At 39.9% G+C, this 25,415-nt stretch overlaps 1 protein-coding gene across 2 annotated transcripts in view; it reads right to left on the bottom strand.

The window, feature by feature from the left end:
- nalcn (sodium leak channel, non-selective) overlaps positions 1-25,415 on the bottom strand; it is a 65,158-nt gene that overhangs the window by 19,093 nt on the left and 20,650 nt on the right. For both annotated transcript variants that reach the window (XM_034128756.1, XM_034128757.1), the window contains 5 exons: positions 16,449-16,580; positions 14,997-15,164; positions 10,992-11,183; positions 9,533-9,670; positions 8,967-9,041 (listed from right to left, as the gene is read on the bottom strand). In XM_034128756.1, the coding sequence (XP_033984647.1) occupies positions 8,967-9,041; positions 9,533-9,670; positions 10,992-11,183; positions 14,997-15,164; positions 16,449-16,580 (705 nt within the window). The remainder of the gene's footprint in view (positions 1-8,966; positions 9,042-9,532; positions 9,671-10,991; positions 11,184-14,996; positions 15,165-16,448; positions 16,581-25,415) is intronic.

Here is a 25,415-nt window from a genome sequence, read left to right as displayed (position 1 = left end):
GATAAGTCAAAACTACCGCTTCGCTTGCCACAGATGAGATTTAGTGTATAGTGGTGTAACAACAGAGCCAAGACTAATGTGTTTTGCCTTGAGACCCATTCAGGTGCCCTGCCACTGCTTCCCCCTCCATTCAAGACAATTTCAGGCTCGGCTAAGCTAGGGAGCTTTCCATCTGGGATTTCCACAGCTTTCCTTAACCAACGGTGAGCGAGGGAGAAAAGCTAATGCTGACCATTAGCATTAGACCAAATCCAGTCATGGCCATAGTTCAGTGGGAGCATGGGGAGAAGATAAAACAGTCAGCATCAAAATGAACTCAGACAAGCGACTGGAGAGTCTAATACGATGGGGAGTGAAAACTAGCAGGGAGGAAACACATGGGTCAAACACATAAAACCATTCCATGGAGACCCTGCTCACTTTTGCTCTAAGTATCTAGACCTCCATGTAATAAGTGTGATAACATACAATATACTTTGTTTAACTTGACAGCTGCAGTAGCAACTATATTTAGCTGAACTCATCCATTTGGAGGTTTTACCCTTTTCTGTTTAATATAGTCAATCAAAAAAAATGTCAATAGAAAATTAAACTAAGAAAGTAGAAAACTGAATCTGATTGGAAGAAGCAGCAAAAGATTGAATTAAACCCTTTTACAACGGATCCTCCAACTGCACCAAAACAACTTGGACATCACGGATATGGCAGTTCAAAACATTAGAGGCAAGATCCTCATCTCTCTTTTAAACATTCTGGTAATCTGAGTATTTAAAAAAACACAAGCACCAGTTCTAAATACATGATTTCCCACTGTGTAATTCATCTGAACCCTCTGCCCAGTCCTGTGAAAGTGCATCAGAGAAATGCAAGCATAGAGCACAAGTGTATTCGAGGCTAGCCAATGAAACAATGGAAAACTGATGAACAACCGCCTACAAAACTGCTGCCCACACACACACTCTCCAAGTGCCTGTGGGAGGATGTACGTACAGTCATCTGCATTTTACCATTCAGACATCAGAGCCTGCCATTCAGCTACAACACCAGACAACAGCTGTGTATGTGTGAGAAAGTGTGTATGTGTGATCATAGACTACACATTTTAGTATTAACACAATACAGGCTTACTTTCTGAGTAATCGTTCATTCAGCATTGTAGATACTTAGATAAACCAAGTGAGTATGTTTCTGTGTATTTGTCTGTGTTTCTCTGTGTTCCCTATGACAGTCATATCCATAATCTTTATAAATACCAAAATGTATAAACAGTACACGTAGAAATGCCTATGTGCACCGCGCATTCCCTTACAGTCTTGGTTGGGTTACCCCAGCCTTGGGCCAGTCCAGTTGTGATACCCAGGGGTGGAAGTGTTGAGAGAGAGAGTTAGCAGGGTCACCCTCTCCTCTCATTAGCTGGGTAATGAGCCATGTTATGGAGCTGCTGTAAAGCCACATGGCCTGTAAACCTTTAATAGCTACCACCAACCAACACCCAAAACAACTGCAGATACCATCTCAAAAATCATAAATCCCTGGGTGGTAACCTTTGTTGGATGTCACATCTTCAATGTTCTCTGATATATTCTTCTAAAACACTGAAATTATGAATTGGTATCCAGTAGCGTGTGTGTATGTGTATGTGTATGTGTATGTGTATGTGTATGTGTATGTGTATGTGTAGGTGTAGGTGTAGGTGTAGGTGTAGGTGTAGGTGTAGGTGTATGTATGTGTGTGTGTGTGTGTGTGTGTGTGTGTGTGTGTGTGTGTGTGTGTGTGTGTATGTATGTTCTTGATAGTTTAAGCACATGGCAGAGACATGGCACAGGGCCTGGAGTGTCTCCAATAGGAAACTGAAATGACATTCAAAAGATAAGAACACATTGTATTGGGATTCTCAAGGGTTACGCTTTTCTGTTCTCCCTCTGTCTTCCTCGCCATTCTTCTCCTCCACTTAATCCCCAAATAAGTCCTTGGTCCATTAAATCACATAAATGGAGGACAGGCTTTTAGTTTAACTCATAAATAATGACATCCTTGGTGGGTTGCCATAGAGCAATCCCTCTATAACGCATTTGATCAAACTAAATTCTCCATAACAACATGTATATTCAAGCTGAGTGCCTTCTGCAGTACTCAGAGAGCAGACAGATGCATAAACAAGCCATCCCACATGCACACAGATGCCCACATCGATATTCAGAAGAATCAGGTGTGATTTGGAGGGAAAAGCCCCGATTGTGTAACTGTTGCCACGGCGACACTGTATGTTCCAGTCACAGCTATGGAGCAGTGACTACTCATCCTAAACCACATTTGTACCCAAAGCAAACATCCATCTTCCCTCTCCTTCTGTTCTACTTTCTCTCCCTCCCCTCTCCATGTGTTAATCTCTTCCTCCACCCTTATCGCTCACTCCATCTCCCTCTCCCATCTCCCTCTCCCACCTCCCTCTTCTCCCGTTTGATCTCTCACAGTCAATGCCAGATCATAGGCTACTCTGTTCAACTGACAAATATGGAATGGGAGGATAGACGCAGCTTAGCAGACAACCACACACTGTCACTGTCATGCTTCTCTCCATGCTAGCTTTGACAGGCCTGACACACGGGGGGCATCAAACTAATGCAGCATCACACCCTCCATCTGTGGCCTGGGGAACACCACACAGTGTTTCTCCAAGGATGTTCATATGGCCCTCGCTCACAATAATGCCTGTTAAACTGATAATATATTAGGGATCTGAGAGGGTAGTCATCCATCATCATCCATCATCATCCATCATGCCACAACTGTTGCGCACATAGACCTCGATGGCACCCACTTATAAACAATTGTCTTCTCCAGCCATAAATCTTCGAGCAACAACAGATCATAATTCAAGTGTTGCATGTGTGGTCTTTGCACTAGATGGCAGTGTGGGTAGATGGTAAAACCTATGAAACACACCGGACTACTTTATCATTTCTAGAGCTTTTAACTGAGCCTAACACAGTCACATAATCTGGGGATCTAATATTTACAGCAACAATTATCCTTGAGTGTGTGCAGAGGAAATCCTTTCCCAAGGCCATTTGGGTCTAAAATAACAAGGCCAGAGGCTACTGGGGACACACATGAACGGTTCAACGGATCTGTGGCAACACCTTGACACATTTTAATGGGGTATGACCAGGGTCAGGAAATGATATGTACTTGTATGAGCATGTCCTCTTATCCTTTGATTTCATCTTTCTTTCCCAATAAAAACAGCCAATAATAATATGGATAATGGTGCTGTACTTAAAATAATCAAACAATGATATGTTGGCTAACATTAGTTTTTTAACATTATAACCGTAGACTGTTATTTTTTAAACATACTTATCTGATTAGGATTTCTCAAATTTGCTGGTATTTATTTGATATAAGTTGGTTATAATATGTAGGTTATTTTTCTGGTGAATAATACTAATAATTTGATGGGGGTTTCATATGGAAAATTAATATCATTTGTTTACTTCTCAACATGTTACCAATGCTGATATCTGTAATAACCTAATAGTTGCTTAAATACTTGCCAGTTCAATTAATCATCCAAGCTCTAATCTAAAAAAATAAACACAAAGCCATTGCCTGAGTAAAACGCAGTACGTTACTCCAAGTATTTGTACTCAGGGTTCCTGCTCATGCTGTAGGTAATTTATTTGTTGCTATTTTTTAGCCATAACAAAAATGACATTAATATCAATAGAAAAGACACATTTAACTGTTATCGCAAAGTAAGTAGGTTACTCGGTAAACAAAAATCATCTGAGCCTGTCGCGCACAACTGTCCAATGCAGGCTGAGCACTGTCACAGCTACATCATCTCCATTTTTACTTAGAGTCTGGTAGACTTAAAAGATACACATATCAAAGGGCAGAGTGAGAGGTCTCAGAGCTCAATGTGCAAAGGATTCAAATGTCAGTTTGTCTTCATACATTTTGTAAACAGAGTGTGGAGATGAAGGCTACGCTTTTAGCTTTTTTCGCTCTCTGCCTAGCCATCTACTTTCTTCTTTTGAGCAATTTCCCCAATGTGTTCCTCATGACTCATCCACCTGGCCCGAGGACCTGTTTGATTGCCAGGCATAGCCACTTTCACACAAACAGAAATGCAAAAATGAGTGTGTATGCAGAATAAGACACACATAGATTTATCACCACTGACAATTCATGCCCATACAAGTTCAGGGATACACACAACCACATTATCATCATCACCACTGCCCTTAGGGGTAAACACCTTTTTCTATATTTGGTTGATATCTAGCGGCACAGGGCAAACATATTCCCCTCTCCCTGCATCTCCCCTTGGTCTTACAGTCATTTCTCTGTGAGCAATAATGATTTGTGAGATGGAGATGGACCATCAGTCTCTTCTATCAAAAAGCCCTTCAAACTGTGACACGGCATGTGAAGGAGGAGCACAAATGGGCAGCAACAACATCCAATAGTCAAACTTGTTTTCCAAATCACGCAATGCTATTGCTCCCTTTTATGCTGTCTTTCTCTGGTAGACCAAAGGTATTTCTAGGTGACAAAGGCAAAGGAGAAGCAATACATGTAGTAATAAATATAGCATTAACATTCATAGTTTCTAAAGGGTTTCATGAGCAGTTTCTTAACAGCTTTCGAACAGAAAACACCTACCAGGCTGAAGTAAGTGTGTGTGTGTGTGTGTGTGTGTGTGTGTGTGTGTGTGTGTGTGTGTGTGTGTGTGTGTGTGTGTGTGTGTGTGTGTGTGCGTGTGCGTGTGCGTGTGCGTGTGTGTGTGTGTGTGTGTATTGAAGGGGGGTGTCTCTACTTCCTCTTTTCACTTCTGATTTCCGCTGCTGTCTACCTTTCTCATGTCCTGGGCTTCATTTCATTAAAAATCTTAGCAAACCTAATTTCACGCAATAAATGCATTATCCTAATCAACATTGATGAGTCGAGCATGCACTGGTGCACACATGCATATATCTGTGTGTGAGTGTGTGTGTTAATGATTTTGCCATGATTAAGGAATTCCTATTTCTTCTTTGCTCCTGGCTCATGAGTATGGTGGAATAAACCGGTTCTATACCACTGCATGCTCCCACTTACTAATTATTATTGACCACTCTTTATGTGTAACGTATGTATACATGTAAGTGTGTATGTATACATGTAAGTGTGTATGCACATGCACCTGTGTCTGTAAGAGTCTGTGTGCGTGTGCGTGTGTGCGTGTGCGTGTGCGTGTGTGTGTGTGTGTGTGTATGTAAATTATTGGGCTGTATGTAATAATGCTTGGATTCAGAGCTGGTTCACTTGCCAACATACTTCCGAGGTATTAAAGCACAGCGAGCTTACACTGATCTGCTTGATCACAGTTTGAGTACCCAGAAGCCTCTTTGCTTTCCCTGACGTTTCAAGCTTTGACTCTTAGATGAAAGAACCAAATCAAGACAAATGGCACATCTAGGCTGACAGATGCGAGTCATTCCCCAAAAAGTGGGGCCGCAATCAGCATACAAACGATGACAGATGATCTTTGTTATATGCCTATTGGTGATGTCATTATCAAATCAGCAGACCTATGCAAACAGTAGTGCTGCTGCTTTACCCAGATACACAGCAGATATTTGTCATCGTTGGAGTTTTAAAATATTGTCGCCTTAACATTACCAGTTTTATTAAGTTTAAACTTTAATTTCCTGGTCTAAGTACAGCCTTAAACAACATATATAAATGATATGTCTGTCTACACTCTAACAGAGTTGTTAACCACATAGGCTCTATTTTCATCTCTGAGTCATAAGGCTATTCTTATAACAGCAGCAAAACAGACTACTTGGCCTTTAAGGTGTGTAGTTCTATAAAAGTCAGGTATTTTTCTTTCTATATCAATCCCTTCACACTTCAGCGGCATACTCACAGGATTGTTTTCAACAGGATTCTGGTGTGGAGGGGAGCAGTCAAACGTTTGGTTTACTGATCCACATTGTTAAAGGGGCCTATTATGCTCATTTTCAGGTTCTTATTTGTGTAGTTATAATTTGAATAGTAAAAAGTGCTGTATTCTTTCTCATACTGACTGTGCTTCAGCACCTCTTCCCACCCTCTGTCTGAAACCAGAGCCCAGACTGCTCTGATTGGTCAGCTGGCTAGCTCTGTTGTGATGGACAACCGTTTAGAAATGTCCTGCTCCTTAGCCTATCACGTACAATGTGTTGGAGCGCTAGCCAATAGAAGCGTGAGTGTTATATAGTGATGTCCTTATGTCTGTGTGGGAAAGAAACTCTGGAAGGAACTTTAAGCCTTTGCAGACCATTTACATGCACACAAAACCTATACACACTACAGGAAAGGGAAAACCAGAAAAAGCATAATAGAGACCCTTAATAAAAACAGGGAATGGTGAAAGCTAGTGCACCCTAAAGTCAAAGATCAGAAGAAGTAAAATGGCTGTCATAAAGAACATGACATTGACTTACCAACATATACAGAACATTATTTAAAGAGGGATTTAATAGCATCATGCATGTTATTGTGCTGTGCAGGTGGGCCTTATCACTCAAAGCTTGGCTGCACAGTTTCATTTTATTGTGACACCCGCACACCAAACACACACATAAAAACACTGCTGGCACACCTGCAACCACACACGTCTCCTGCTTGAAGTCTTTCATGGGTATAAGCAAAATACAATAGTGTGTAAGGGGAGCTGACATGTTTGAGTTTTCCTACTGATATGTCTGACGCAGATGGAGCATGACGGAGAAGGATGTTAAAGCAAAATAAATTGTCACCAACTACCTACAATAACATTTGCTCCACAGCAGCTACTAAATAAACGTTCAGTATGAAGATGAATGTAACCGAGATTAGCTCACTACGCAAACCAATGCCAACAATGTTAGCATAATTTGTGTAACTCTATACATAACTTCTTATATATTTTTGCATAGCACTCCACTTTCTACTTAAAACGTACACACATCATCCCTAATTTCACTTCAAATAATACCAGGAGAGAATTCTATAATAGGCATGAAACCGCTCTGTGAATAGGTTTTTCGGCTTCAATTTGTTGTTTCATTTCTTCCAATTAAATTGAACACCGCAACTGTCCGTGTTCGACCAACTGTGAAGAAGAAAGGATTACAAATGTCTCGAGGGGGGGACACACCCATTTATGCATTTGTGTGTCAAATTCACAAGGTTTATGAAATGAAATAGGCCATACCATGTTCTGTATATGTTCTTCTTTTTTCTTTTTTAAAGAGCTTGTCATGGTCACATTGAGGACAAATAACAAACATTACCACCTCAACGAAGTCATTCATCAAACAGCAGACCAAAATGATTCATCACGTACAGAGTAATTTGTTTCTCATCCCTCACAGCCCACGCGTGTATTTCTTTATAAAAAGGTAGGCCATGTCATTGGGCTTTTGCCAAATGTTTGCAGAAGCTTTCTCTTGTGGGAGGGTGATCACAGTCTATGGTCTATTTATAGTTAGTCTCCGTATCCGTGATGGAAGCACCTGTAAAATAGGCAATTTTACAGTCACTGCGCCTAATCACTCAGCTGTGGGTTGGAAATAACCTGCCAGCCAGCTGTGAGCGCACGTCGGTGATCTAAGTGTGTGTGTGTGTGTGTGTGTGTGTGTGTGTGAGAACCTTCCTGTCAGTGATCTTACAGATCGATAAATCAACATAAGTAAAAGTATTGTATAGTTACAAACATAAATTGACCAAGGACTTAAAAAAAAGTAATCTCTCTCTGTGACCGTTAAAAAAACGAGTTGTGTTTATAAAGTTAATCTGCAATTGCAATTTATGAAAGAAACTGACCCATAGGGCAATAACAAGCAACAAGGCTTTGAGTATTTGAGTGTGCAAGCTTTTTCACACAACAGGGTTTTGCTTTATTAAAGTTAATTGCCCATTTAATCAAATCCTATAATGAAAAAAAAAAAAAGGTGAAAAAAAACGAAATTACTAATAGCCATGCCCACATGTGGGCACACATTGTAAACTCTGTCACTCTTCCCAGGGTGGTAACAGAAAGTGCTCCACTTTAAATAAAATGCAGTGGCAAACAACAAGGGGAAAAGGTAGGCAGCAGACAAATCAGTTTGCACTTAAGATATGATGAGAGAAAAGGTCCTTTTGAATGTCTTGCATATGTCCTTTAGTGTTATTCTTACTGGTAATAAGCCTACTAAAATAAAAGTGTTGTAAAAGAATACATACTGCCCTTATTTTTGCCACATTCTTCCGTGATTAATAATAAAGCAGCTATGTTAATCAAATACATGCAGCGTCACATTTTTAAGTAAGGAAATAAAAAAATGGTGGGTCATTTAAATAAATGACAGGCACCAAATGTAAGGACCAGAGTGGAATATTAATATTTTGATCAACCAGCCAGAGTGGCTTAGCCTGGCTATGCCATTTCATCATTTTGGCTTTGCTCAAGAGATGATTGACAGTCCTCTTCCTTCTCATGTATAAAGAAATGGCAAACTGTCCAATACGCCACTGAAAGCCTTCACACTGCTTATGAATAACAATGTCTGACTTTCAATCCAGAAAATAACAAGACACTTCTAGAGACCTTGTCTGATCCATCAAGACTTTCCACCAAAGTGAGTTTCTGAGGTGAAAATGACCCCTTGTAGGAGGAGAATCAGGTGTTATGTTATATCAGCGACACCTAATTTAAATAGGTGATAAAAGTTAGCAAGGCTTGTGAGGCGGGTGAGCTGCTGAGTCACAGCATCCTCTTAATGTCTGCCGACTCAGAGACAGAGACTCATTATTTAGAAGCTACCTTACTTTATTCGTAATCTCAACACTGTATATGCAATAACATGAACTGTACCTGTGGGTATCATATACCAAGATTCTTTCGCACTTATAGATCTGAGCATAATCTTGTTTTACTACGGACATAATTCACATAAGCTTCTTACCTGTTTGAGCTTCTTCAAGTCTTCATCCAACTCCAGATTGTCCAAGATGACAGCCACAAAAAGACTGAGAAGAATCTAAAATGCAACAAGAGGAAATGAATGAGAAAGTCTGCCGAGTTTGATCACATTACACTATGTCAATGTCATTATCCCTATTACCATAAAACAAGACTTTTTCAAAAACACAAAGTCTGCTAAGTAATTGCATGTGTCTCTTGCTCGGTTCTGGAAGAGATCCTGCCTGTCTGGGGTGAAGTGTGAGTCATCCAGAGACTGTCTGCATGCTCCCTATATAAGAAGGCCAAACACTGAAATGTCAGCACTTCTTACGCCTGCAAGTCTGATTAACTGTGATTAGATGTACCACTTGAGGGAACACTGAAGGGGTGATGGCACTAATTGAAAGCATTAAGAAAACAACTCATGTATGCTTTTGCCAATTATTTCCAACAACCGGCTTTTACCGAATATAGAACTGCACCAACCAAAATGCTAAGAAATCTAATACAACAGTCTCTTCAACATATTTGTCTTGTAAATTTGAATAAGCACAACAAGTGTCTCACCAGGGTAGCAAACAGATGGTAGAGGATGAAGTAGATGGCCACTACCGGAGCCCACATATGACCTACAGCCACCAGAGTCTGGTCCATGACATCAACCCAGCCCTCTTGGGTTAGGATCTGGAACATGGACATGAATGCCTACAGGGGGTAGAGCACAGGAATATAAAAAGTGAGAAAGGCAAAAGACAAGAGAGGGCAACTGAGTACACAAGGAGAAACAATGAAGAAAGAGTCGGAGATTACAGAGAAACAGACAGATCTGACATTTGAAACATGCTTTTTCACAGGAGAGCAAATATCACACAACTGAAGCACATATCCCCCTCTAACCATCCTTCTCTAGCTGGCGGTTGTGATAGCCATAAAAAGAACAGAAGAAGTGAGAGCATAGCAATCTTTTATTTTTGTACTGTCATGCTGCCCTCTCATCTACTTGGTAGAGGTCAGATTAAAGTGTAGGGAACAGCTAGCTGCGACACTGTGTCCCCTGGAGTCAAATGCCACGCCTGCGCCTCCTCCTTAGCATCTCACCTCCAGACAGACTCCCCCTCCCCCCCCCCGCTCCCTCCCACCTGCTCCAACATCCCTGTCACTGCAGATAAAGACAAACCCAGCAACAGGTCTGCCCGTTGGAGAGACAGCCAAACATCATTAGCTATGATGATGGGATGTGTGTCTGTGTGCATATGCATGTGGGTGTGTGAGGCACAAGCAATAAGAAAAACAAAGAGAGAAAATGAGAGCGAGGAGGGTAACATGGCATACAAGTGGCATCTGTTTACGAGCAAGCCCTCATCTCCCGCTGTGCTGGGGATCAGCGAGATGTTGGAGGGGAGAAAAAAAGATATGGGAGTTCGAAAGACGCGGCTAATGAGAGAGAAAGAAGCTCATGAGCACTTAGAAATCAAACGAGGTACCACATCTGTCGACCAACCATGCATCTCATCATCAGCATCTGCAGCCCTCGGCATCGCTCGTCTGAGGTGCCCCTCTAGAACTGCTCATAGGAATTTCTTAATGTGTTTGCAGTGCATTTCATTTTCTACCCGTGTGTCCTGATTTGATCTTCATTTCAGCAGATGGCTCTTACTTTAAAACAGCTGATATTTCCGGCTAAATAAAACAAGACCTAATGATCTCTAAATGCAGAGGAGCATGTGTGGGTATAAAGGGCAATACATCGGTATCTGATAACAATCAATCATTTCCAGGGAGCCCCATTATTGAATGAAAGTGGTTGAAAATGTGCCAGCATTGTTGTATTCATACATGCGCTGAATACAGACAAGGTGATTATAGTAAAGAGTAAAGTTCATTGTGCATAACAATAGATTGAATTATTTAGACTCCTGACTCAATTAATCAACTTGTTGTGCTTCATATTGTGATCAATATACTTTAAATAGATCACCTGCACTAGTTTTTATATTTACCCTAGTGAGTGCGAGTGTTTTCTTACCCTGGGGAAAGTGGTGAAGCGGTCCAGCTCCTCCACAAAGCAGAACATCTGCAGGCTGATGGCCGACATGACGATGAGGAGGCTGGCTGTGAACACCACCAGGCTGCCCAGCTTTTTACCTGGACCGAAGATCTTATACACAAAGTCCTCCAGAGCCGGCGAAATCTTAATCAAACGCACCACACGGAGCACCTGCATGGAAGCAAAACAACCATTTACACTGTTGAACTGTGTAAGGTGATATTTTAAAGAAAGTTTTGAAAAAATATCAGAATTATAAAATAAAAACACAGTGGCACATTGATAAGATATTGATTTTTAAAAACACAGAGCATTGATCTTGGCCCAGTGATAAAGGTGCAGTGATGGTGTGATCTGTCAACTGGCTTAGTCCCTAAATTGCTTGCAGTGACAACAACCAGCCCCAAAAGGTAATGCATATTGGTGAGGCTTTGATCAGACATCCACAGAGTAGCTATCGATCGAGCTCAGAACTGATGCCCCTGGCCAGAGATTTGTCTTTAGAATCCAGCTCAAAGCCAAATAAATGGCTGTCTCCCGTTCCCGGGATACACAACAAATAAGGAGACAAATGGAGGATAATAGTTTATAAGGGAGAACTGAAGAAAACAAATACAGTAATAATTCTCACAGCATAATAAGGTGGGATGGAAAGAAAATTGACCTTCTTGTCCGGACAGACCATGATGACCACTATCCATTTTACAACTGATGCAGGCATAATATAACAAGGTGGGATCACAGATGATATGAGGCCATAACATTCTAAAGTTATTCACTTATCTTTCTTTGTCTTCACAGCCTCCAAACAAGGTTTTGGAATAATCATCTGTTTAAGATTGAACGTGTTGTATTTATCTGAAATAGGTTTGTTCAGTGGGTAGTGGTGGTGGTGGTAGTAAGGTTTAGAGAGTTCATAACATTTAGTTTAAGTAGATTGAGCTGAGTATTACAGTATGAAGATGTGCAAATTAAACAAATACTATTATGCAAATGTTGCACATGTGCGAAATTATACCTGATGTATATGTATAAACCACGCCCACTTCCAGTCTTCTATCCAAATACAGAGACACATATTTCTTTTTAGTTGATATAAATACAGATAAGGAAGTCTCTAGTACTCACTAAAAAAGTTGAATCTAACATTTAGTTGCATATCTCTAATCGAAGAAAAACATATAACTGTTATAAGAGGAAAACATATCTTCGCCAGTACTAATGCAGACAGAAAATGAACAATGAATAATCTTGAGTGAAATGACTTTGATGTGCAAAACTAATTACCACTACAAGGGGTTATCCCAACTACAGTTCAGGCTCAGGGCCAGATCTGGAGATAGAAACACGATAAATCACAGAATATTGTTTCACGGCTTAATTTAAAACCTTGTTTTTGTACAAAGAGCATTGTGTGTCTGCTACCAATGATTAGCTATACATGAAACTCAGTGAATGGCTCTCCAGCTGTGTTGCTGTGTGTGCTTCTGGCTCTAGCCTCTTGCAAGACAAAGCAATGCTTAACTGAAAATTGAATTGCCTATTGTGTCCCATTGTTCCCCGACACAGATAGCCCATCCAGAATTTAAAACATGTTGGCCAAATACCAACAACTAGAATCGGATCAGTGCATCCCTACTAGAAATGTGAAAACTAATTTGCCTTTCTGCCTTTTCTAAATAAATTCATTGACTGAACTGTTGAATTGTGCTGCTACTGAACTCATTGCAATTCTGAACCAACAGAAACAAAATGTTGGGTGCCCATTGGCTCATTAAAAATGATTATGCTAAGTGTATTTCAAGTGTGTATGTATGAGCTTTAGAGCATGTGACATTTGGTGAGGAATAGAAGACGGTTGGTACGGCTAACCTTTAGCCTAATCATTTGTGACTAAATGTCACCTGTAAAAACCTGGACCTACTTGAAATCACAATGAGAGTGGAGAGACAGGAAGGCGCTTCCGGTTGCTCTTTAAAAACTTCTCATTAGCCAAATGCAAACAACTGCTATGAAAGAGGACTCATCTTTTGCTGCAAATGAAGGATTGAATGACATTTCACTCTACAAACTCGTCATACCGGTGCATGATGTTTCGTAGTTGTTACTACCCTGAGCTTGTCCCTAGTGTTTATTTGGTTGTACTTGAAACTTTTTTTGTTAATATTTCATAAAGATAAATAGCAATAACGATATATATCACAAAAAATAAATAAAGATCAACTGCAAAACGTGTTTTTCCTTTGACGACCACCATGTTTGATGCAATGAGCTGTCAAACATGAGTTCTTATTGTGTGTGTGTTGCTTTTTTACAACATTAAAAGATCATTAGAGCCCAGCAGTGGAGCTGAGCAATGAATGGTTTTCAGTGAGAACTCACAATCTATGAATAAAGTGCAATTGTATGATCTGCAGCACATCATGTGTTAATAAAAAACATATTTGAGTGTAGGTATGAAAAGTAGACCCCAACACAGCTCTGAAGTGTAATTTACAGAAAATATTACAAATTTCATTCAGAATTAAATATTGGTTATACAAGTTATTTTCTTCCTCAAAGACGTGCATAGTTTATGAATGCAATACTGTTCTTCAGCCAATGCTTATATCTTAGAATAATGGAACGTCTTGCCAGCACATAAATGGACCATAACTCAGAAAAACATAAAAAGTCTGCATTACCATGAAAAAATAAGGTAGTCTAATTTAGGGGAGAAATAAAACAAGGTTTATTCTTCCCTGAAATGGATGACCAAGCTAAAGCAAGTCATTCCAAGTTAATTGTCCTCTTGTACTAAAATTACAGCCTGGGAGAAGAAAAACAGTAATGTTTGTTTTGGTCGCAGTAATATCCAGAGCATAATTTAATCAAAGAACAATGAACAAGTCAACAGCCCTTTTTTATGGAATAAAGATGTACCTGTATACCAAAGGATACCAAATATATACAGTATATTTCTTTGCTTGAGTGTATGCATTTGTGTGGAAGGCAGCTGTTGAGTGAGTCAGACAGACAGGATCGGGGCAGCTTGTATGGTCAAGGCTCATTAAAGACATATCAAGAAGCTCTTTCCCATCAGATCCTCCAAAGAGCTTTTCATTGACTGCATTACCCGACAGCAAGGTCACAGGGTTACTTGTGATTTAAACGCTGTGGATGGATGATCATGCTCAAAGGCACCATTGCGACGTGGGTCATAATATAAAGAGTTGATGTATGTTTCTGCTTTGAGAACTGGGAAAACTATTCACACTTTGGTGGAGGTTACACCCCACACAAATATATAGGCAAACACAAAATGTATAGAACAAATCCTGCCAACCTTCACAACTAGATACATTTCTTGAGAGGGCAAAGGCATCAGACTTTATTTATTCTACCAACAGAATGGTTAGGACTTTCCCATTTTATTGCATCACATAAAAATAATGTAGACCTCTCTTTTCAGAACCAGTTTAATGCTTTGACTCTTTTAACTTAATACATCAAATCTGCTCTAACAATGCTACACTTGCTCAGAAATCGCTTAACTGAATCTCTGTAAGACATTTGTGGTGACAGTGCATTTAACACATTTTGAATGAGAAGAGGAAAGATTTTAACACTGAAGAGGGATATGATCGATTTGTACTCATTAATGCATAGTCACAGGAAAGAGATGTCACTAAATGATTCACAGCTCCTGTTCTTCACTGAGATTTTATCTTGAGTGGGGATGATTCAGTTTCATATTTAGGATATAATGGGGTTTAATGAATATGTATACAGGCAGGCAGGCAGGCTGTGTGCGTGTGTGTCTGTGTGTCTGTGTGTCTGTGTGTGTGTGTGTGTGTGTGTGTGTGTGTGTGTGTGTCTGTGTGTCTGTGTGTCTGTGTGTCTGTGTGTCTGTGTGTCTGTGTGTCTGTGTGTCTGTGTGTCTGTGTGTCTGTGTGTCTGTGCGTGTGCGTGTGCGTGTGCGTGTGTGTGTGTGTGTGAACATACCTGAAAGTAGGTGAACTGAGAGTGGTAGAGGTCGGGGTAGATGTGCAGTGTTGTGCCCACCACCAACAGAGATTCAAACTTGTGCAGGGAGGAGCTGATGTAGCCGGTGAAGCCCAGGCACCAGATTTTCAGAAGCGCTTCCAGGTCAAATAACACAGTAAAGGCAACCTGGGATAAATACAAAAATCGCAATCAGTTTGAGCATTTACTCCCTTGCCACCAAATTGTAGGTTACATACTCCTTTATTGTAGAGAATAATACTCTGTGATGAATGTTGCTTGATTAGGATCTGATTTGTCTTAATGTCAGAGTCGATCTGTGCATTTACTTATTCAAAGCATGGTCTAGTAGTGGTGTTACTTGCCTACAAGTACTCTATTTGGATACATTTTCAATTGCGGCTCCTTTCTTATTTTACTGTCTTAGTTTTTAGAGAAAACATTGTATTTTTTCTTCTACATTTAATTGCCAGCTATAGTTCCTTGTTCATTTGGAGATTCAGATTTAACAAACTATTTATAACATGATGTCTCGTTACAGATCAATAGTTTAAAGAAGCTTAGCCTCCACCAGCTACAACACCTAAATGCAGTTTACATTTTGATGAATTGAGAACTTCAGGGTTTTAACTTTAGCCCCTACCTAGTAGGATTTTGGAGATCATCAGGATTTATTTATCGATTTTTGCTAGTCTCCAACTTTTTGTACAATTCTAAATCCTTGTAGGACTTATTTAAGTAAACCGCCACTATCTTCAGCGGTGGGAAATACAGTAAGGAGAAAATAAACTTGGCACAACACCAATAAAATACGTATTTCTCCATTTCACTCTAAACTCAGTGCCTCCATTTCCTATTTTCCCTTCATAGTCTCCACACAGATAGGAATAAATCTGTCGATCGATGGCTGTATGATATGAATAGAGGGAGTGAGAGAAGGTAATATAGAGACTGAATTTGTCCTCCCTTTTCTTATCTCCTCCATTCAGCTGTGTGAGAGAGAGAGAGGTATGAAGAGATGCTTCTCACTGTCATTGTTGGTACTTTACGACCTGCATACTGATGAGATCACTCTAACCTGTATGACACATACAGCACAGTGTTCATAAATCCTAAACTGGCTGATATCCAGAAAAAGCATCATCCACTCAGATTAGGCAGGATTAAATTCATATTAATTACAGACCATGATATAACCATGAAGGGTGATTCAACCTTCCTCTACTGTAGAGAAAAACACACTGTGTATTTGTCTTTTAATGAAAAAGAGATGATCTCATACTGTTTATTTACCCTTCTAATAAAATAAATAGAAAATGAAGCTCTAAATAGAAGCCTAGGTCTAAGGATTTGTGTTATTGTGTTACAAAAAGGGGGTTTGAAGGGGACTTTTGAAGTAGTCAGAACAAAAAACAGGAAATGAAAATAAGAAAACAAAAAAAAACATCTCACCTCTGCCAGGTAAAACTCGTCATAGTGCCTGCGGTAGTTCTCGCCTTTATAATAGTTGCTAGCAGCAACAATGACGTCCACAGCGACCATGCTCAAGATGAACATGTGGAACACAGAGGACCGCATCAGTTGCTGTGGAAACAGAGCAGTTTTTCAATTGCAATCAATGAAAATTGCACACAGGAGCAAAGAGGAAAGAAGAAGTGTGTAGAAAATCAACGGCCATTTTCAATTGTGAGCCAACAATACCATGATAATTAAGTGGAGCATTGAATGAGATAAATGATTATAGATATATATGTATAGCTTCAGGGCTCACAGGATATAAGATAAATGAAGGATGTTCAGATATTCAGGGATAGAAAGAATATATATGTGGCGGCACAGACATCTGTTATTTCTTTTATGAGGTTCTGACTATATCCTAAACTTAAATTAAGAGGTGGAAATAGGGATATAGGGACAGAAACTAAACTGCATGAAATTCAAAGCAATCAGGAGCCTTTCATTGGCTGCTGGGAGAAACATCCACCCAGACAGCAGAATCAGTGTGTATTCAGAGAGCCGGAAACAAGAAAGCAAAGGGGCAATACATGTATGTTATTTCCTGTGGGAGCAGCAGATGCATTGAACGCCTACAACAACATCACATAATAGAAACAATCATGACTTTAAAGAATGCGAGTGAAACTACCCTGCAAAAATTCTGACAAAACATGGCCTCATTTAGACAAACACTGTTACTGTGTGTTCATTTGGGTACAATATGACAGATGTGATCACAGCCTTGAACTGCACGTATGTGGCATAATGAACAGATTGTGAGTGGGTAGAATAGCGCACCCTAAAAAAAGATTTGCATGTGAGACTGGTAATGGGAAGGATTGAAAAAGTCAAAAAATGCGAGGAAAACTTTAAGACGGATGAAGAGTGTTTCTCAGCGTTGCTTGAAAGATCAAATTCACCCCAGGAAAATGGGACCACCGCCATCCACCCTCCTACACTCAAACAAAATTACAGTACACATTTGTTCAACTCTAGAAAGCCTGGTCTGCAATTGGTGCTTTGAAACCAGTGATTGTGATGAAATTACTAGATAAATTGCCTGACGTTTTATCAAGTATTGCTTTTTCAAAACTGTTGCCATATTTGCTAAAACTATCGCAATATCATAACAGCAGAGCATGAGACTTCAACAGGAACATGTTTACATTAAGCCCCGAGCCTGTTTTTCAGGTTTCAGGCTCGAAAATGACATGCCCAAAACAAATGACTACAACTTCACTTCTAAAAGGGTTATATGAATAATTTATTTTATCAAAGCAAGGTTACATCTGTGAGTTGGATGTAGAATTGTCAGAATCAATATAGATTTTTCTCAGTCAGAGTAAATTCAGATGGAACTCAACATAGTAAAAAAAGGTCAATTCTTACCTCCGCCTAAAGAAAAAACATTACTTATAGTGAAAACCACCCTTGAATGATGGGATGGTAGACTAAAAGCTTTAGGAATCCAAACTATAACATATAATAAGTACCCTGTATCAAGATTGAGGCAAAACAAGTTACATTTGACGTTTTTAGAGAGATTTAGCAAAAAAAAGAGGCGGAATAAGCTTTCGGCACATTTGGGTACATCTGGTTCCATCAGTGCCATTTGACCTTTTTCAGGTACCAGACTATAAAAATGATGTATTACATTGAATTATCACCATAGGTATTCATTCCATCCAAAGAAAAAAAAATTAAATAAAAAAAATTAATACAAAATTTAAAAATTTAAAAAAAAAAAAAAAATTTATTTGTGGAGAAAAAAAAAGACCCGCCGACGGGGGCTTTGGGGCTTAACAGGTTAAGCCAAAACCTACTGGCCAGAGAAAATGTTCTTAATTGAAAGATAAACAGTACACTTAAATGTTTCTGAAAACATGTAAGGTAAGAGATAGGCAATACAGTTGCAGAATTTATATTTATATTTACAATAAACATTGTCCAGTTTAACTGTTTGATCCGAGTTCACCAACACTGTGTAAAATACTCCTCTGCTCTGATTGGATGTTCTCCTTCAGCCGTGCTTGAATTTTGCAAATGCAATAAATATCACTTTACTTTCGACTGACCGAAAATACAAGTCGCTCTTTAAGAGAATGCAGCTTTTAAAAACTCCCAGCATGAGCATCACAGGTTGGGAAACTCTGTAGTGTAGCATCTTAAAAGAGATACTTAATAACAAACAAGATTTTAAAAGGTCGTTCTTGGTCTTTAAACACTGTAACTATTGCTTTGTCTGCCCTTTTATTGTCTTGTCGTCTAATTATCTTAGTTTATATGTCATTCGAGTCACTTTTGTCTTAAATGTGGATTATTGGCATCTTAAGCTCTGCCTGTACACACACAGTGGTAGGCCTCCCTGACTAACATTGGACGTGACAAAGCCGTTTGACATTTCCAGCAACCAGACTCTCTCCCCCATGGGTGTTTTGGCCGAACAGAGTTGTGTGATAGTGTGTGTGATAGTGTGTGTATGTGTGCGTGAGGCAGGGAGCTAGAGAGATAGAGGCAAACTGACAGAGAACAGAAAGTACATGTGTGTGCGTATGAAACGGTTGATTTTCTCAAGGTCCTGACTTTGCCCATATTCTGTCAGCTCTTGGGAATCGCACTGCTAAGAAAAGCCGGAGAGCTAGTTGGAGAGCAGTGTGCATCGCTAACCTCTGACAGATGGAGATACAGGCTGCCTATCCAGCTCCGCCACAGAATCACATTTTAATCCTTTCCTCATATTCCCTTTTTTATTCCAAATTGGCTTAAGATGTGCCACCCTGTCGCTCCAAAGGCGAAAGGGCCTGGTTTTCCCAATTCAGTTGATGGTACTGGCACTCCATATTTGGCCTCTAGATGACAGAATCAATTTTACCAGCATCAATGTGGGGACAAGATGGCTCTCCCCTGCTGTTTGATGTTTCTTAGCTTGTGTGTCTCTGAGATTTTTTTCACACGTGTTTGATGGATTCTATTTATTTGTGTTGCCCCTGGCTGGGTCTTTGAAACACCAGGTGCTCACTGTGCAGAGGCACAAGCATACATACAGAAACACACAGAAACAGACACGTTGAAGGCAAGTTTTGCAAATAGAAGCCACACTTGGGTTGCGGCTTTGGCATTAAGCCAGCAAACACTCACATCTTTCATCTGGTAGCAAAGCAATGCTTAATTTCTAATACAAGACACAGAACATTCTGCAAAATACAGCATGTACTTAGCTCTCATTTACTTGACTGCAACATTGTGTACATGAAAGAAACTAAGTATGCAAATAGAGTTGCAGATAAAAACACAACATTCAAGTGGCATGTAAATGAGTATTTGCGGGAGACTTTGCACGCTGGGTATGCTTTCATGAAAAGAAAAACATAATTATAATGAAGAAGAAAACACTTTTCTTTCTATTTCATCAAGCTTTCTGGCTTTTTTATCACCCAATTTAGTCCATTTAAACAGTGCAGTCTCTCTAAAGGCTGTCTGGTCAGTGTCATATAAACTGCAATCTCACACAAGAGGTGAGACAACTTTCAGCTGCGCTCTTAAAAGCTGTTCCAACATGATTCCTGTCAATAAGCATAACAATCATCTAGGGCGGTGAATAAATCCATCATACCTGAAGCATTTCTAGTGGCTGCAACTGAAACACAACCAAGACAGAGACATACTGACAGACCCAATGACTGCTTCCTTGTGCTCCTTCTGTTCACTCCGACTGCCAAGGAGGACAAATGCTCTTTCTGCTGGTACATGAGACGAGTGTAGCACATGTGCACCTTGGCAGGATAGAGCGGCGTTCACACAGGAATTGTCACCAACAGACTGAGCCATGTTCTGGCACCAACTCCTGCTACAGTTTTTCCTCTCCTGTTTACCGAGATTAAGAACAAACTGAGTGGGATTACAGACGGCTTCACTTGACTTATCTCTTCACTCCCCTCTTGTTTACAATGAACAAAACAAGTGATGATAATCAGAGTTCTTTCAAGGGTCTTGGAAAGATGTAGAATAGGTATTTGAATTCAGAAGACTAATGTCCAACTAGTGAAAAGCACATAAGATTGTTATCTTGACAGAGTTATTTAAATCTAAAACGTAGCGCTGAAGGACTGGGTGTGTACAATTCTGCTGGGTTTTGGATTTGGGCCAGGTGGGAGTCCTTTTGCTTATAGCGATCCTGACAAGAGCAGGCTGACTCATGTCTCTGGGTAGAAATCAGGTCTTAATAAAACATGATGGCCTGCATGTCTGCACTCTGCAACTCGCAAAATCTGCTGTGCTTTGCCACCTCTGTTTCCATTTCCTGTCTTTATTATCCTTATAGAGTTCTATGTATTTCGTTTCAGTATATATCGCTATATATATCTAGCAGAATGCAGTCTAGACCAAAAAAAATAATCTGATTCAGTCACAGTGTTCTGACTAAGAGTGTTAATCTCACAGGACTGGTCACATCTTGTTCACTCACCTCTTGCAGTTCTTATTTTGTATCCCACTATACACATTCTATGTTGCTGTGCCCCAAAGCCTTTTTTCAGATATACCACCCATAGCAATATTCTCACTGTGATTACTCTCCTCGTCCCCTTATTTTTTTCTCTCTAGCCAATTTCCCTTTTCTATGTTCCCTCCCTATCATTCCACACAGAGACAGACTGACCTTAACACGTTAAGAGAATGTGTGTGCTTAAAATGATACAAGTGGTGACACTGAGAAGATGTAGAGGGCAAACATCCATAGCAGGTGGACAAGGAGGATTTCTAGAGATCAATAACCTCTGTCTTGGAAAGGAGAGGTCAATAAAGATCTTGTTCCCTCGTACCTCAGTATTACCCTGCGAGTTACTGGGCTATCCATGTTTTCCCTTATTGTATTTAGGTCTATGGACAGAGAGCTAAGACCGGGGAAGTGAGTAGCATTAGCTGTGCATAGGCAAAGAGGAAATGCTTAATTAATCCCATGATCCTCCAGGATTACTTGAAGATGGTAGTATTTATCATACTTTCATACCCTTCCTCAGCGGTTATGGGAAAGCAGTATTCATTATTAGACTGCAGAAATATCTTAGTTGCTTGATTTTTATGGAGGGCTATTCTACGTTGCATTTCTAAACCAATTGGGTACACCTGCATAGAGTGTCGCTCTAGATTTGTGCTTATACTGTAGCACCAAATCTGCATTGTAATTATTGTATGGTGGAGCACTAGAGGCTAATTAGTGGACCAGGGGCCTCATTTATAAAGGGATATACGCTCAAAAAATGGCGTACGCCAGTTTCTACGCAATGTTTGCGATTTATAAAATACTAACTTGACGGGAAAATGTGCTGTCCTCCACGCAAACTCGAACCCATGCGTACGCACTAAGCACACACACGGGAGAGACGAGAAACTGCAACACCGTTGGCAGAAGGAAGAATGGAGAGAAATATGTGGAAATAATACCATAAATAAAATGTTACCTCTCATTTATCATATATGAAGAATTCCTTTTCAAACATTGATTAAAGCCAATCTTTAAATGATTAAACAAACGCCTGTTTGAGACTCCTCAGTGCACACAAAAACATAACTTGGAGAAATAAATAAATACGGATATGTTATTTAAAACCACCTCGAATATGTTGTGTTAATGTTATGAAATGTTTTCTCATAAATGATGCGGTAAGCAGGAGGACAGAATTACATCTAAACTGACGCCGTTTTGCATTTCTATAGGTTGTAGATACGAGCATGGTTTTATATACTATCACGTTTAATCATGTTTTAATGCCGTTTGCCAAGACTTGATAAGTCGCTCGTAAAACACAGGAGGTATGGAAACTAAGAACACCATACAGTATGTGGTAAATTGTACAGCTAATATAACACAACACATTAGTTGTATTTCCTTTAACTGGTGGATTATGGATATATAGTTGCTGATCGACAGCTGGAACACAAACCACCAAATACAACAAAATAATTCAGATCCAGTCGTCATGACTCCACTCCGGAGGGATTCCCCGATCATTTCTTACAGTTTCTCATCAAGGGGGTGTCTCCTGTCCCCGGGACAAACACACTGCCTGAGGAAGGTTATGTGTATTTCTTTTGTCATTAACTTTTTTCGGACCACTTATTTATTTATTTTGGTGACAATCCGACCTCCATGCTGCTACTCTGGTTCAAACTGCATCCACCAAACAATATGATTTATCTCGACCTCCCCACAATAACCAAAATCTGACACGGTGTGAGATGTCTTTTTTAGCTGTTCTATCGTAATTTCCTGCGATCTTCTTCATGCAGTCAGTCAAAATGAATGAATGAATGGGCGTTTCTTTGACTATGTATAGGCAAATATGGGCGTTACGAGTCGATTGTGATTTATAAAGGGAAACAGGCGTAGGGAGTGCCGTACGCACTTCCCTCGCCGGTACGCAATGTTTTGTGAATCGGAAAATGGCGGAAAATGTATGTACCTATTTTTGTGCTTTGTACTACGTAAGCAACCTTCCTACGTCAATCCTACGCAAGGCGTTATAAATGAGGCCCCAGGTCTGCAGGGAAAGAAACATGATGCTTCATTAACCTACACTGGTCTATACTACAACCGCAAGAGCACACAGACTCAGGAAAACTCTAAAGTGTCTTAGAAATAATGTCAGTACTGCAGATATAGAGCATCAGATAAATAAAGCATTACATAACTGTATTACGTGAAAAAGGACTTGTAGCTAAATGGCTCGATGCAATGACAAGCTTCTTGTGGGCAATTTCTATGGTAGACTGACAACACAGTTACACAAGAAGCGTTCTGCCAAGAAAACCTCTGTCTAGGCCAAATGGCCCTTTGCCAACATATATGGATCCATAAAGCACATTAGGAATATTGAAATAGCACCTATTTCCTATGCAAAGATTTACTGGTGTTATGTTGACCTGAGCTGATTCAGACGTAGACGTAGCTTAGCCGTTTTGTGCTAAACTCTTATCTGAGTTCTGATTAAATATTCTTGGTCCCACAGATTAGGATGGTCAAGAACAATAAGGAGATTGCTCGAAAGAAATTCAATGTAAAACGGACATTCCAAATCCTTAGTTTCCTAACCACATTTGACCAATTAAGAAAGATTGCATTAGCACCAATAGCCACCATTACTATTGTTCTATTGCAAATAGAACAATAGTAATGGTGGCAATTAAAAGAGCATCAGCTCCAGAATATAAAGTTTCTCAAAACAAAAAATACAATGGAAGTTGTAACAGTGGCCACACTCACACTCATAACAAACAATTAAGAATTAGAATGACAATTAAGACTTTGCTAAGGTTTCATAAAAACATTGGAAAAACAACTGTCTGAGCCAGAGAGGAACGCTCCCTGTTTTGAGGGCTATTTCTGTTTGAAACCCCTGAGGAGGGGAAGCTGCCATTTCCTCTCTGTCTCCAAGAAGAGCAGGTGGTTAATCAATTACGTGTTATCTCCAACTGCTGTAGCCCGTCGGACCCAGACAGACCAGACTGGCACCCACACACATGCCCAAATGGACGGACATCAACGGGCAGATCGACAGGCTGACAGTCAGAAACACAGAGGTGTGACCAGATACGTACAGGTGGTTTAGAGGACACTGGACAGGTATGGGTGAAGCAGCAGCGTACAGACAAATAGGAAGACACAAGCAGGAAGCCTGTCTGTAGATAGAGCTCGCCTGCCTGCCTGCCTGCCCTGAAACATTTTGATCATTTGACGGCCAATTACTCTGGAGCCAGGCAGAGCAGAACAGAAACTCACACTTCACTTCCCCGGCACTCGCAGATGGCCCTGCAGGCTGGATCTGCGCTGCCTGTCTTCACTCTACCTGTCTACCCAGCTAGCAATGCTCCCTCCTGATATGGGTGAAAAAGCAATGAATTAAGGGGCTTGTTGAGGCTTTAGAAGAAAAGCACAAGGGATATCAATTATTTATTGAAGTGCCTTTCCACTCCCTCAATTAAAACATCAAAATAACAATATAACCGAATTGCCAGATCCCTAAACACATACAGTATATAAAGAGACATGTGCACAATGTGCTTTGGTACAAATTCCGTATTCCTATGGTACTCTTCCAAATGAATCCCTTATAATCTGGTAATGTCCTGTATCTTTTTCTTAAAGTGCTTCCACCTTTACTTTTCGTTTTGTTTTGAAAGACAATTACATTTGTTTTTAAATCGCCTTCCTTGTTGTGTAACCAAACTTTTTCGCAGACAAACGGCCTTTGTGTTTGCTTAAAACAGCTGCAATAGCTCTTACAGTTTACTGAGACAATCAGAAAATCAAAACATTTTCAGAGTGGTGTGATGGCTTGACATGCCACAAAAGGCTGTCAGTGTATGAGTGGCACTGAAAGTACTTTGAAATGAAGCACTGCATGATGCATGTCAAAGTCACACTCAGTTCTATTCAACGTTTACACTTGTGATTATTATTTGCCTCACGCTTGACACTTTGAATGTTCAATCAGGCAGACATTTAAATAACAAAAGTATTTTAAGTGACACTTTTTCAAAAAAATAAATACAGTATAATGATTTTTTTTAAATCTGAATATTCTTAATAATGCAAAAAAATATGGCATTTAATCAAAGTAACTAAATCCTTAACGGAGAGCAGTTCATGTCGTCAGTTTAAATAAACAGTATGTATGAATTTGAATCATTCTCAGCGTTCTTTTCTCAACTTTTGTTGCACAATCTGGTACTCATATTTTGATCAGAGTTCTCGGATATATAGCTATGGTCAGAAAGAGTTGGGTTCAAAGACTAGCTGCAGTTATGGAGTAGCGCTGCCTAGATGAGTAGAGGTAAGTACAAGGCATAACGCTTATCCTTAGATGATACCATAATATGTTATAATAATCAATATAATCACTATTAATGTTGACTTCTGTGGTG

The sequence above is a fragment of the Trematomus bernacchii genome, unplaced genomic scaffold, assembly GCF_902827165.1.
Source record: "Trematomus bernacchii unplaced genomic scaffold, fTreBer1.1, whole genome shotgun sequence".
Classification (NCBI taxonomy): Eukaryota; Metazoa; Chordata; class Actinopteri; order Perciformes; family Nototheniidae; genus Trematomus; species Trematomus bernacchii.
Note: the sequence above shows the minus strand (reverse complement) of the source record. Positions and strands in the feature narration are given on the sequence as shown.